This window comes from Colobus angolensis, unplaced genomic scaffold (assembly GCF_000951035.1).
Source record: "Colobus angolensis palliatus isolate OR3802 unplaced genomic scaffold, Cang.pa_1.0 Scaffold214, whole genome shotgun sequence".
Lineage (NCBI taxonomy): Eukaryota > Metazoa > Chordata > Mammalia > Primates > Cercopithecidae > Colobus > Colobus angolensis.
The window spans coordinates 3102881-3117463 of NW_012115311.1; the positions used below are offsets into that span (position 1 = coordinate 3102881).

Below are 14583 nucleotides of genomic sequence, written 5' to 3' on the forward strand. Positions count from 1 at the left end.
CTGTAAGTCAAAAAGAAAAAAATCTTGGAAATAAATCCCATTGTGTTTGTTTTACTAAACGATAGGAATTTAAAAGAGTATGCTTATATTTTAATTGAAACAGCTCAGAAACAGAAAGTCAAATACTGCTCGTTCTCACTTATAAGTGGTAGCTAAATAATGTGTACATGTGGACATAAGAGTGTGGAATGATAAACACTGAAGACCTGGGGAGGGTGGGTGAGTGGCAGGGGGTGCTTACTGAGAAATTACTTAATGGGTACAATGTACATTATTCGGGGGATGGATATAGTAAAAGACTAGACTTCACTACGACACAGTATAACCGTGTAACAAAATTGCACTTGTACCCCTTAAAATTATACCCCTCAAAAAAGAGTGTCCCGTTTTTATTTCAATTGGATGTTTCCCTTCTATTCCTTAAGGGCACTGGCACTGGCACACAGAGTTGGCACGATCCATCCATCAGGAGACAGGCCCTGGAAGCCCCGTACCTTCTGACACAGGGTGGTAGTCTTCTCCAGAGGTGGCTGAGCCATCCTTGGTGTGGACTCTCACAATGGAAACCTTTGAAGTGTCTCCTTGGCGAATCACTGGAATTCTTATAACCACTGACTCTCCAGGTTCTTTGGGTTCAGTGACACTGAATTTGGTTTCTCCAAATTTAATAACAGTCTCTAAAATTGTGGGAAACACAGACAAATGAAATTATTAGTAAGGGGAATGCTTTTCCTCCATTTCTAATGTTTGTTTCCATGTGGGAGGGGCTTAAGGACTATTACACTCCTGGTTTCTCTCTGTCCCCTCACTCAAAATTAGTGATGTGTGTGGAAGGAAAAGCTGGCATATGTTGTCCAACTCCTTCCTGGGATTTAACCAGCCCCCAGAGAGCATGTGCTGCCAGCTGTCTATGTGCCATAAATTACACATGAGCAGGCCACTGAAGGTGGCGGGGGAAGGGAGGAAACTGTTGGTCCCCCTGTACCCAAGGGTGTGTATAGAGTAGAGGGCTGGTATGGATGTTTGGGAATTAGTGTTTGGATGTAAGCCATATTCTCCAGCGTCAAAATTATCAGTTTTAATTGTATATTTTGTTCCCCATCTGTTTGTCTTTTTGCTATTTCTCAATAGATTAAAAATCCTAGTCAGAAAGTAGAGAAGGCGGGGGGATTTTTCTGAGTCACTTAAAACCTTGACTTGGATGGATTTTAGTTCCCAATTTACAGTTGAACACAAAAAAAGATTTCTTACTATCAGCATCATCTCGGATCCTTATGAGAGTTTCGTTTTGTTCACCAACTGCAGCCCCAAACGGAGAGTTGCTTTGTGGAGTGCCGAGTACCAGGCGGAGTTCCTCTACCTCCTCATAGAGCATGTCGTCCATCAGCTCAAGGATGCAGGGCTTTTCAATCTCACCTGGAACAACAGTGTCAGCAGGTCAATCACGTCCCATAGGAATATATCTACAACTAGAATGTGAGCACCATAAGGGCAAGAATGTTGATTTTTCCTGCCATCTCAGTGCAACAAATAGTGTTTGGCAAGTAATAAGCCTTCAGTAGATATTTGCTGAATAAGTGAATACATATTTAAGTATATGCAATGACCAGCCCTTATTTGTATGGGGAATTTCTTTGATCTCTGTCTTTAAGCTCTGCCACTCATCTTAGAAAACAAAGGAAACAGCACAAATGCCACTTTTGTTTATGAATTTTTAGCATTACATTCAGAAAGCAAGATTAGCAGCCTTGTACTGGTTGATCATTGTTAATCTGACCTCAACACTAGTTTCTAGTATTATTAACTTCTGCCTTACTAAACAAATCATTGAGCTAAGTTTAATTCCTAGCATTGTAAAATCTGTACATTTCATATGCTTTTGTCCACTGAATAAGTTTTGAATAAACCATATATCACATCAGTGGGAATCAATAAGTTAATGCAGATACAAAAAGGGCATTCATTCAACCTGTTAAAAATCGATTTCACTTTCATCATTTAGTGCACATAAAACCATGCCACACGCTTGTTGGTATCAAGGAACTTGTATTTCCCTGATACAAATTTCTGAGTAAAAATTCAGCTTCTTCAAATTTCACGAAAAAATTTTAAGCTCAAGCTTACCAGGGAGGAATGTGATGATGGAGATGTCAGTGTTTGGGCGTTCTTCAAAGTCCATCATCACCTGTGCAGACCCCTGCCGGGTGTAGCATCTCACTGAAGATCTGTACTGGACATCCCCGCTCCTATGGATCATCGTAGCTATCTGCCCATCACTTTCGCTGCCAGTATATATTCGTTCTTTGAATTGCATCTTAGGCACTGCAAAAACAAAGGATCAAAGTGAACGGAAATTTCCTTGTGGAAAATGGCATTTGAGAAGATGTGGTTTAGTGGAAAGAATAATGGAAAGTAAGTGAGAAGAACTGGATTCTGTCTCCATTCAGTCCCTTGCCAATGTTTTGACCTTGAGCAAATCACTTAAGAGTTTTGATTTCCTTACCTTTGACATTTTGCTCTGCCTGTTTGGTAAAGTAAGGGTATGCAATGAAATGCTAAAAAGCAGATAAAACCACAAACTTTAAGATACTTGTATCTACATGTTTCTTAGTCATGAGGCTTTCAGAATTTCCTGATATGAAGAACACTAAATATTGTGCAGATAATTATAAGCATAATTTACTCAGATCATGTGGGAAAGTTGACTCTGTGTGTGTGTGTGTGTGTGTGTGTGTGATTTTTAGGTGACACCTATGCTAGGTTAATTGTGTATAGGCCTCATTGACAACAGGTAAGACTCCTCCCAAGCATGGTTGAAATCCTCATGATTGAAGAGTGTTCAGAATTCCCTTGTGACGGTGTGTCAGAATTCCCTTGTGATGATGTGCCATGTGTTCAGCAGAGGGTTGTCCCAGAACAGCATTTTTGGCACATTATCAGAGAAATTTTATGAGTGTCTGGGGGAAGGAGATGACAGAAAGTGTCCTGTGCTGTGAAGTGGAGAAAGATCACTGACACTCAGGGGTCTATGCAGTTCCACGTGGTTCCACCCATCTGCCATGAGGGGAATTCTTGAGACATAATCAAAATATTGATGACATCACTTTTTTTTCTTTAAGGTTTGAGAGAAAGAATAAAAGTTTTATTCTGAGACTGTCTAATTCTATAAAAATCATCAGGAGGAGAAAGGTGTGGTCAGCTAGGGTATTTGTATGAGTTGGACTGTGTCCCCCTTAAATTCATATGTTGAAATCCCAACCCCAATACCTGAGGATGTGACCTTATTGGTAGGTTGGGTCTTGACAGAAGTAATTAAGTTACAGTGAAGTCTTTCGGGTGGGCTCTAATCCAATATGACTGGTGTTCTCATAAAAAGAGGAAAATTAGACAGAGACACATACAGGGAACATGATGTGAAGAGACACAGGGACAACATGGCCATCTTCAAGCCAAGGAGAGAGGCCTGGAACCTCCTTCCCTGACAGTGCTCAGAAGGAAGCGAGCCTGCCAACACCTTAATTTTGGACTTCTAGCCAACAACTATGAGACAATAAATTTCTGTTATTTAAGCCACCCAGACAGTGGTACTTTGTTATGGAAGCTCTAGCAAACAAACATGTATACACACACACACACACACATATACATATATATATATATATATAAGTTTATCATCTTGCTTATCATATATATATAAACCTTAGCTTATGATTTCACTTATCATTGTAAAATTAATAAACACTCACAATCGGAGACAGAGTCATTTATGGACACTGTGGCTTTGCTGGGCTCGCCGAGGGCTGCGTTCATAGGCATACGAAGCACCAGTTCAAATTTCTCAATTCCCTCCAGCACTGGTTCTCCAAGGTCATCCAGAATGACGATACGAACAGGTTGCATGTTGACTCCAGGTGCAAAATCTAAATTACGGCTAATGCCCACATAGTCTGTTCCAGCTATGACAGTAACAAAAAAATATTCAGTTGGGGACTAATTAAATTTCAAAAAATTATAAGACATAAATTATGTAATTGTATTTATAATTCTTCTTTTAAAAAACAGAGACCAGCATAACCCTACAGAAAAGTACATTTAATACAACGCAAATAGGTATCTAGATAGCTACTGTGGTGATAGATCAAAGACCAGCTGCTGAACTTTATCCACGTTTCATGGTTAGCCTTTGGATTAGTTATGTTAGCTTTCTGTGTTATAGTTCCTCTAACTTTAGTTTGAAAATTATCTAATAAAGGTAATAAAAATCAGGCTTAGAAAAATCAGCATATCAATCAAATATATGATCCTCATAAATTACATATGAAATACAGACATTTAAAATTTTGTTAACATTAATTATTTATGTATCTTTGCTGGAGCTGCTGTAGAACATCCTACTTAGGTGTACGGTTGCCTGTTAGTTAAAGCAACACATTTAAGTGGAACCAGCTCTGCCCACACTCCATCCACCTTTGTTCCAGGCAATGAGAGAAGCTTCTACACTTTGATCTTTAATTTAATATTTTTCAGACAAAAGGGGCTATATCTAGTGTTGATACCTCCATTTATATCTAAAGTAGTTAAAAACAAAACTGCCTTTTAATCTGTAGCCACTACATCCTCAAAGACTGACAGTGGTGGGCCATAGGTCAATAATATTGCTTCTTTCTTCGTTTTCATACCTTCTGCTCTTCTGACTCTCATTTTGTATCTACTTTACCTCCAAATGTGCAACTTTACTTGAGCATATCTGTCTTTAATTCATTTTGTAGAATGTCCATTTCTCCTTGTGGTTCTTTTTATATTTTTTTCTTTTCCTCTGCTTCTTCCCCTTTGCTCTTATTTCTCTCTTTCCCTCCCATCATCTCTGATTTGAATATTTTTCTTAAAAATGATTAATTTAGTTAAACAAATGTTTACTGGGCACCTGCTACATGCAAAGCACTATACTGCTTCCACTACATTAAAAAAGTTAAAACTTAAGGAAGACTTTTCAAATGGTATAACCTGTGCTTGCTTTGTGTGATGAATGTCTGATGTGTGTATGACATGCGTGTGTGTTCTCGTGTGTATACATGAGAAAGTTTGTATTGTTGGTCATTTAGGGAAAAAAAAAAGGAAATTTTGAATTCTATGCTTGCTGTAAACTTTAAAATCAACTTTTTGGAGATGTAGATCCCGGAATAAAATGCAGATATGTGCTAGTTAGTACATTTTTTATAATGAAGTGTGGAAAAAACCTTTTGGATCTGAAGTATTTATAGGGACTCATGGTTAAAATAAGGAGACAGCCAACTGAAGACACATGCCTGCATAGTACCTAAATGTCATAGGTTTCTGTGGGGATAGATTATGTGCAGCAAGATGATTTTCCTGCCTATAATGCCACAACATTCAGCAATACTAGTTTTGCTGAGAGTAGAGAACCACTTCATGGAAATATAGGCCTTAGTATATATAGATCCTTTGAGTCTTCACGTTTGTAACCTAGCTTCTGATTCATGGCCCTTAAATGTACTTTCCCAAAGTACTAAATAAAGCCTAGATTTACCTCCTAGAGTAATAATGTCAGCAAAAACAATACACCCAGCCAAACTGCTTTAATAGAAGTGAAGTATTTCAGCTTTAAACAAATTTGTGCCATGGTCATTGAAAATTGCAGAACAGTCAAAAGAGCCGAGTGGGAAACTGCTCACCATCTGCAGAGGGAGGATCCATTTTCCGAGACCTCACTGTGACACTAGAAGACTTGGACAGGTCAGTGCCTGTTCTCCACACCCGAACTTCCACGTAGCCAGCGCTCTCATCCACGGAGTATTCCACATCGCCGAAGTAGAAGATGGGTTCTGTTAAGAAAGGAACAGAAATCATTTCTGTTATTTTTATTTTTTCGCATCAAACTCTATTGACATGATTCCAAAGAAGAGTGTGCTGACTCTTAGGGACTTCCTTAGCATACATTTTTCCTTTTAGTGAGACAACATCTCTTCGATCTGTACTTTTCAGGTCAAAATATTACTGCTTACAATCGAACATACACACAGTAAAGTGTCTAATAAAACATTCTCATCTTGAGGCATAAGTTTGTTTGTCCTTCGTATGTGGGATTATAAGTGGCTTCCAAAAGTGCCCTTGGAAGCTTAGTTGGAAAAATAGAACTAAATGAAACAAAATACATACCTGATTTTTTTTTTAATTTTTCTAATTTTTTTTTTAGTTTGGCCTAGCCACTCATTTTATTATCTCCTACCAAGTTTCCACTCTAGAACAGAGCTATAACTTTTTGCATTATGCTATGTTCTGGCCCATTAGATTTGGGCTTAATTCGGTGTATGTGGTCGTGTTATAATCACAAGGGTTAGAACCTACTGTCATAACTAGACTGGAATATATGTGATTGCTGGTCCTGAAGACTGCAGGGCCTGACTGCAGGTTGCCTGTAGAGTACTGAAGATGCTCTATATTAAGTGAGACTTTACTAAAGAAATAATCTCATACGAAGGGGTTAATATTAATTGTAAACACACAAGAAAATGAGGCAGATTCAGTCACTAAACTAGGGCACATGCTTTGGGGTCTTCATATTTTTTTCCAATACTGGTGATACATTTCAATTGATCTAATCAGTTTCTGCCTGACTTAACCTGTGACCAATGGTTTACCTTGTGACAGAGCTGCTAGAAGTCTGAAGTTTAGCAGTCAGCTGACCAATGAAAAAACAGATTTAATTTGTGACCTTACTGTAAAAAAATTTATTTTGAATTACATAGAGGCTCACAGGAAGTTGTAACAGTAGTATATACTTCACTCATTGTGAGCTTTTTTTTATAAGCAATTATTAAGAAAGATATATTATATCACCCAGAATAAAGGTTAATGATAATAGCTACCATGCATGAACAGACACTGGTGAATGTACACACATCAGGTGAACAACTCTTTGACTTGACACATTCTAGTCACCTGGCTCTAGTTTTACAAGATTCAAAAGGACTGCATTTAAAAGAACATGCAACTCACATTACTGTTCCTTAAGGAAGGCCACTAAAACATGATATCATGTTTCAGAGCAACTAACTGAATTCCCACACATACCAAATTAAGCAAAACTCTACAACAATGGCTCACAAAGCCACTTGGAAAGGCAAAGAAAATTCATTTTGTGCATTGTTCACATTCAGTATGATTTCTTTATTTTCTTGCCCCAAATAAGTTACCTTTATTTAAACTGGAAAAGTTTGTTTTCTTTGTTTCTTCACATTGTGGGCATGATAAAAATCATACAGCCCCTTCAAATTCTTGAATAGTTCAAAACCAACCTTAGAAATTTTGTTCACATATTTTGGTTCAGAGGGCGATAAATGTCGCTGCAGCATAGTTAACCTCCTTCTTATCCTTTCAACTTGGACGGTGCTAGGGCACATGAGTGTACGTGTACAGACGAAGGTGTTATCTGTTAACCTCAGTCAAAGCAGAACTCAACTACAAGCCAGTACATTCCTGACATTTCCCACACTGAGGCAGGGCACAAAGGTGAAGACAGAGAACTCTGAAAATGCATCTTCTGACCAGATGGCCAAACCGGGCACATCTGTAAGTCTTTTAAAAGGCTTCCATAATTATCACAGAGGCTTGATCACCTGCATCCAACAAGTGATCTCTGTTAGTCTCTTCACATTCCTGACAAACCACATCATCACCCAAATTAGGTTTGTGAGTTTCTGAGTTATGGGAGAGAGCTGTGAAATGCAGTTAAGGGAGGACCTTTTATTTGACAACGATACCTCCCCATCTTCCCACCTCCCAAGTCCTCACAGACACATAACAAAAAAAGCAACGTAATAAAATCAAGTGAGTGAATATACAACCGCTAAACACCAAATAAGCTACACATCGGGGACCAAATGGTGTGTTGCATGTTTCAGACTCATTCTGTCAACTCCAAAACACGTAGTTTTATTTTATAGCTTAATGTGTAGTTTTTATAAGAAAAAATATGGAAGTCTTATGTATGTAGTACTCTGAAAACTTCTAAGTTGTCATTCGAAATGAAGATTAATTAGTTACCATGTATGTACAGACACATGTGTTTTATATGCATGTGGGTGTATTTGTGTGAATGTGTATGTGAGCAAGACAGAAAGAGAAAGAGGTGGGGGTGGCATGGCACATGTGACAACGTTATAAAAATAACATGGATATGAATGATGCAAACCACATGATTATGTTGCCTATTGCATAATATATTGTTATCTCCTGTGGAAAGAAGGAGGGAGAATGGAAATGGGATTTTAACCCTAAATCCTTCAACTTTAATACAGTGCTAATAAAAGGAGTTAGAAAAGTTAATCACTTCCTTAAAGCTTTTGATTATGAGTAGATTTATATATATGATTTTTCTCCCTCTTTGTGCTCCACTCATCATGACTGAAAAACTGAATAATCTGAAAAACTCAAATAATCAATTACAATTACTGAAGTTAAAGTTTGATGGGATTATTGAGATTAAAACACATTCAATAGTTTCTATAGGAAAAAAATCTCTATCTAGTTTCTTATGCCATTAATTAAAAAGATGTTTAAACATCAGCATATTTTTTCAGTGTTAGATGAGTGAGAATGAAAAAGAAGTAACGATTATGTTTATTTCAATTTCTCAGCATCTTTTCAAAATACCTAAAATTTGAATATTGTTTATAATCATTACCACTGGGAGAAAACCTTATGTAATATGAATGAGTTAAAGACACATTAAGCAGGAAGTTGAGTTATAGATGTCACTTAAGAAAAATAGCAAGACATTCCTGGAACATTTTAATGAGTACTAAGCAAGAGGAAGGAATAAAATAACAAATGGATGTGACTGTCATGCCTTTCAAAGGTATCTATGCAAAAATCCAGAATAATTGCTTGTTCCCCAACAATTACTATTTATGAGTAAGATTTTTAACTCACCTCTTTCTTTGGTAAACTTTATTTTTTTGCCTGGCAACTTGGTTTCTTTTAAGAAAATAAGTAAACTGAAGATCTTTCTAGATCAGTTATGGAAATACCCCTACCCCACTACAATTTAAAGTAAACTAGAAGTCTATTCAATTCTTTAATTCAGCTCCTAAATACACACTGTGCCTTGTACCATGTTTAAGTTCACAGACTTAATGGATAAAACAATCCGTGGAGGATATTATTACCTGGAATAAGAGGATGATCAAATAAAGCCACACATCTCATAGCCTACACCCACCTAAGACCATAAAACAGTCCTTGCTCATCACTCCACCACCCTCAGATGACACTCCAGAATGCAGAGGAAAGATAAATTTATCCAAATTGACTGTGAGCAGTGCAAGGGAGGTTTTGAATTGGCTTAGTGAGTGTGAAATTCATAAGGGAAGCCAAACTCTACACTCTATCCCTTGAGGTCTTTATACTTTTAAATAAAGGACATAAATCAAGGCATTGACTACAGAAAAGTCTATTTTAGCTCATTAAACATTAATGTGCTTCTCAAGGCTGGGGATACTTTCACTACCTACAGCACAGATAGGATCACATTTATTTCCTACAAATGTAGAAGAGGTGGCCAGGTGAGCAATACAGCACAGATACCTCCAACAAAGACAAAGGGAAACAATTTAAGTTTCTTTCCCTGAGGGAAAAATTTTCCCAGTGTCTAGATGGATGTTTACAATTACATTGTGTCTCCTGAGATGAAAGGAAGAGGTGCCAGTAGTAATTGCTATCTGGAGCCAAATCTTATTTACTCACGTGCATATAAACCATCATTCAAGTAAGCTTTGTAGATCTAACCAATGTGTTTGCTTAGAACTGAATGAAGTAAAAGCTTTAATGCTGCCTTTCTGTCCGGTGCTGAAAATAATACAAAGGAATGGTTTCCAAATGAGATCTTTCTTCTGAGCTGTATTGCCTCATCAATCCATGTCCCCTGGGCACCTCAAGGTGGACTTCTCCATAACGGAATCCACAGGGTCACCTCCACTCCCCTTCCCCTGGTTTCTCTCTGTCTCACTGCCACTAATCTAGCTGCAGGCAGTAACACCTTCCTTTTGAGTTTTCCCAGCAGCCACTTAACCAGGCTCTTAAGGAAAGTGGTCATCCCTCAAAGCAAATCTCATCATAGTACTCCCTTTGCTGAAAGCCTCTCAACTTTCCTTACTGTTCTTGGGATTATTCACAAGCTACTTAACATGGTTTACAAGACACTGAAACATTTGATCTTGGTTTGCCTTTTCAACCTCATATTAGCCCCTTTTCTAGTAAACAATCCAGTCTTCAATGTGCCCCTCCCAGCCTTTGCTCTATGGCTGCTGCTGCTGCTTTGAATACTCCTCCCTCCTCATCCGGATACCTCCTGCTCTGCTCATCTTCCAGGCTTCTGTTGAGAAGTCACTTCTGTGGGGAGCACCCTGCTTTCCCCTATCAAACAAAGCCCTGGCTCAACTTCCACCGTCACTGTGAGTATGTCCCCCATTGTCTCTGAGCTCTCTAAGGGGAGGAATCAAGCTTCCTCTATTCACTGGTACTTCCCTAACACGTAGCTTAATCAATGTAATAGGTGTGCAATCAATATGTGTAGAATGAATTAACATCAGAGTAGAATTATTTATTTGCTACAGCAAATGAATAACTATGTCTGTCTTTGGGGTGGGTGAGTCAGAAAAGGACACTCTTAGCATCAGGCAGTAGCAGTTAAAAAGCCTAAGGAGGAGCCAGTGCTTTTCTTTGCAGTAAAACGACTTTGTAAGGCTGCCCTTTGAATCTGTAAGAAATTCACGGGGAAGGAAAAGCGTATTAAAATGAACTCAAAGAGAAGAGGCTTTTCTTTTCTTTTCTTTTCTTTTGAAGTGCTTTGCCTTCACTGGTTCCCAAATAGGAAGTATACTACAATTATCCTAGAGAATTTAAAAATACAGATGCTAGGGCCTTATCTCCAACTTTCCAAATCAGAATCTCCAACAGGCACTTCCAGGCACCTGTGTTTGTTTGTTAATAGGTTTTAGTTTTTAGAACAGTTTTAGGTTCATGGCAGAACTGAGCAGAAGGTGCAGAGACCTGCACATGCCCCTTGCCTCCACACAGGCACAGCACTGTTTTTAAAAACCTTCACAGGCAGCTAACTTCAGTCAGCAATCTGCGTATTGTTTTAGCTCATTTCAGCATCTTTAAAACTAGTAACTTAATTGCTAGATACCACAGTACTAGTTGTTTTAAATTCAGTACCTTATTTCATCCTCACAACCACCCACTGAGGTGTGTACTATATTAATCCCATTTTCACAGGTAAGGAAATCAAGAATTGGGGAGATCAAGAGATTTGCCCAAAGTTGTGCTGTACATCAGGGAAACAGTGCAACTAGGATGCATATCTAGATAAATCCTGTGCCTTTGACTACTATTAAGGCAGGAAAGGAGTCATAAAAGGTTTTCACAAGATTCTTATGGACAAAATTTTTACCTAGCAATTCAATATATGGGGGTGTGTCATACAGAAATGCTAACCTAAGTGTTCAAAGATGCATACAAAGGATTGCTCATTGTATTTCATTCATTTGTGTTAGGGTGCAATTGGAAACAAGCCCAAAATCTATCAGAAAGGGATTAAATTCAGTTCTTTCACAAAATGGACTACTAGACTATAAAGCATACGTGTGTGTGTGTGTGTATATGCATATATATACACACATACATATATACACACACACATATATACACATAGATATAGATACTTATTTTAGTTTTACCCCCCAGGTTAAAAAATATTTGAGATATTGATGCTCTGCGATTCTATACCTTATGCTCTCTAGTTGGCTTCATCAGCAGCAGTGATAGATTAAAATTTAAAGGTATTTGTGTTGCAGTGAGCCAATATTGCACCATTGCACTCCAGCCTGGGTGACAGAGCCAGATTCTGTATTTAAAAAAAAAAAAAAGGAGGAAGCTGGGCAAGGTGACTGAATAGGAACAGCTCTGGTCTGTAGCATGCAGCAAGACCAATGCAGAAGGCAGGCAATATCTGCATTTCCAACTGAGATACCCAGTTTGTCTTATTGGGACTGGTCAGACAGTGAGTGCAGCCCATGGAGGGAAAGCAGAAGCAGGGTGGGGCATCTCCTCACCTGGGAAGTACAAGGGGTTGGAGAACTCCCTCCCTCAGCCAAGGAAAGCTGTGAGGGACAGTGCCATGAGAAACTGTGCACTCCAGCCCAAATACTGCACTTTTCCCATGGTCTTCACAACCCACAGACCAGGAGATTCCTTTGGGTAACTATACCACCAGGGCCCTGAGTTTCAAGCACAAAACAGGGTGGCTGTTTCGACAGACACCGAGCTAGCTGCAGGAGTTTATTTTCATACCCCACTGGTGCCTGGAATACCAGCAAGACAGAATCATTCACTCCCCTGGAAAGAGGGCTGAAGTCAGGGAGCCATCTAGCTCGGTGGATCCCACCCCCATGGAGCCCAGCAAGCTAACATCCACTGGCTTGAAATTCTTGCTGCCAGCAAAGCAGTCTGAAGTCAACCTGGGACACTTGAGCTTAGTGTGGGAAGGGGCGTCCACCATTACTGAGGCTTGAATAGGCAGTTTTCCCCTCACAGTGTAAACAAAGCCTCCAGGAAGCTCGAACTGGGTGGAGCTCACAGCAGCATGGCAAAGCCACTGTAGCCAGACTGCCTCTCTAGATTCCTCCTCTCTGGGCAGCACATCTCTGAAAGAAATGCAGCAGCCCCAGTCAGGAGCTTGTAGATAAAACTCCCATCTCCCTGGGACAGAGCACCTGGGGGAAGGGGCAGTTGTGGAGGCAGCTTCAGCAGACTTAAATGTTCCTGCCTGCCAGCTCTGAAGAGAGCAGAAGATCTCCCAGCACAGTGTACAAGCTCTGCTAAGGGACAGAGTGCCTCCTCAACTGGGTCCTTGACCCCTATGCCTCCTGGCGGGAAGATACTACCCAGCGGGGGTTGACAGACACCTCATACTGGAGAGCTCTGGCTGGCATCTGGCAGGTGCCTGTCTGGGATGAAGCTTCCAGAGGAAGGAGCAGGCAGCAATCTTCGCTATTCTGCAGCCTCTGCTGGTGATACCCAGGCAAACAGGGTCTGGGGTGGAACCACAGCAAACTCCAGCAGAACTGCAGAAGAGGGACCTGACTGTTAGAAGGAAAACTAACAAATGGAAAGGAATAGCATCAACATCAACAAAAAAGACAACCATGCAAAAACTCCATCCTAAGATTACCAACAGCAAAGATCAAAGGTAGATAAATCCACGAAGATGAGGAAAAATCACCACAAAAAGGTTGAAAATTCCAAAAACTAGAACACCTCTTCTCTTCCAAGGGATCACAACTCCTCGCCAGCAAAGGAACAAAACTGGGTTGAGAATGAGTTTGACGAATTGACAGAAGTAGGCTTCAGAAGTTGGGTAAAAACAAACTCCTCTGAGCTAAAGGAGCATGTTCTAACCCAATGCAAGGGAGCTAAGAACCTTGAAAGAAGGTTAGAGGAATTGCTAACTAGAATAACCAGTTTAGAGAAGAACATAAATGACCTGATGGAGCTGAAAAACACAGCATGAGAACTTCATGAAGCATACACAAGTATCAATAGCTGAATTGATCAAGCGGAAGAAAGGATATCAGAGATTGAAGATCAACTTAATGAAATAAAGCATGAAAACAAGATTACAGAAAAAGTAATGAAAAGGAACGAACAAAGCCTCCAAGAAATATGGGACTATGTGAAAAGACCAAACCTACATTTGACTGATGTACCTGAAAGTGATGGGGAGAATAGAACCAAGCTGGAAAACACACTTCAGGATATTAACCAGGAGAACCTCCCCAACCTAGCAAGACAGGCCAACATTCAAATTCAGGAAATACAGAGAACACCACAAAGATACTCCTTGAATAGAGCAACCCCAAGACACATAATCTTCGGATTCACCAGGGTTGAAATGAAGGAAAAAATGTTATGGGAAGCCAGAGAGAAAGGTCGGGTTACCCACAAAGGGAAGCCCATCATACTAACGTGGATCTCTCAGCAGAAACCCTACAAGCCAGAAGAGAGTGGGGGCCAATATTCAACATTCTCAAAGAAAAGAATTTTCAACCCAGAATTTCATATCCAGCCAAACTAAGCTTCATAAGTGAAGGAGAAATAAAATCCTTTACAGACAAGCAAATGCTGAAGCATTTTGTCATGACCAGGCCTGCCTTATAGGAGCTCCTGAAGGAAGCACTCAATATGGAAAGGAAAAACCAGTACCAACCACTGACAAACAAACCAAAATGTAAAGACCATTGACACTATGAAGAAACTGCATCAACTAATAGGCAAAATAACCAGTTAGCATCATAATGACAGGAAAAAAATTCACACATAACAATATTAATCTTAAATGTAAATCGGCTAAATGCCCCTATTAAAAGGCACAGACTGGCAAATTTGATAGAGTCAAGACCCATCAGTGTGCTGTATTCAGAAGATCCATCTCACATGCAGAGACACACATAGGCTCAAAATAAAGGGATACAGGAATATTTACCAAGCAAATGGAAAGCAAAA

General features: G+C 39.5%; 1 protein-coding gene across 1 annotated transcript in view; it reads right to left on the reverse strand.

Moving 5' to 3' along the window:
* Window positions 1-14583, reverse strand: part of FREM2 (FRAS1 related extracellular matrix protein 2) — a 194413-nt gene that overhangs the window by 29214 nt on the left and 150616 nt on the right. Inside the window, exons 7-11 of the mRNA XM_011942985.1 lie at window positions 5694-5843; window positions 3747-3956; window positions 2125-2322; window positions 1252-1416; window positions 495-677 (exon numbers count right to left, since the gene is read on the reverse strand). Of these exons, the coding sequence (XP_011798375.1) occupies window positions 495-677; window positions 1252-1416; window positions 2125-2322; window positions 3747-3956; window positions 5694-5843 (906 nt within the window). The remainder of the gene's footprint in view (window positions 1-494; window positions 678-1251; window positions 1417-2124; window positions 2323-3746; window positions 3957-5693; window positions 5844-14583) is intronic.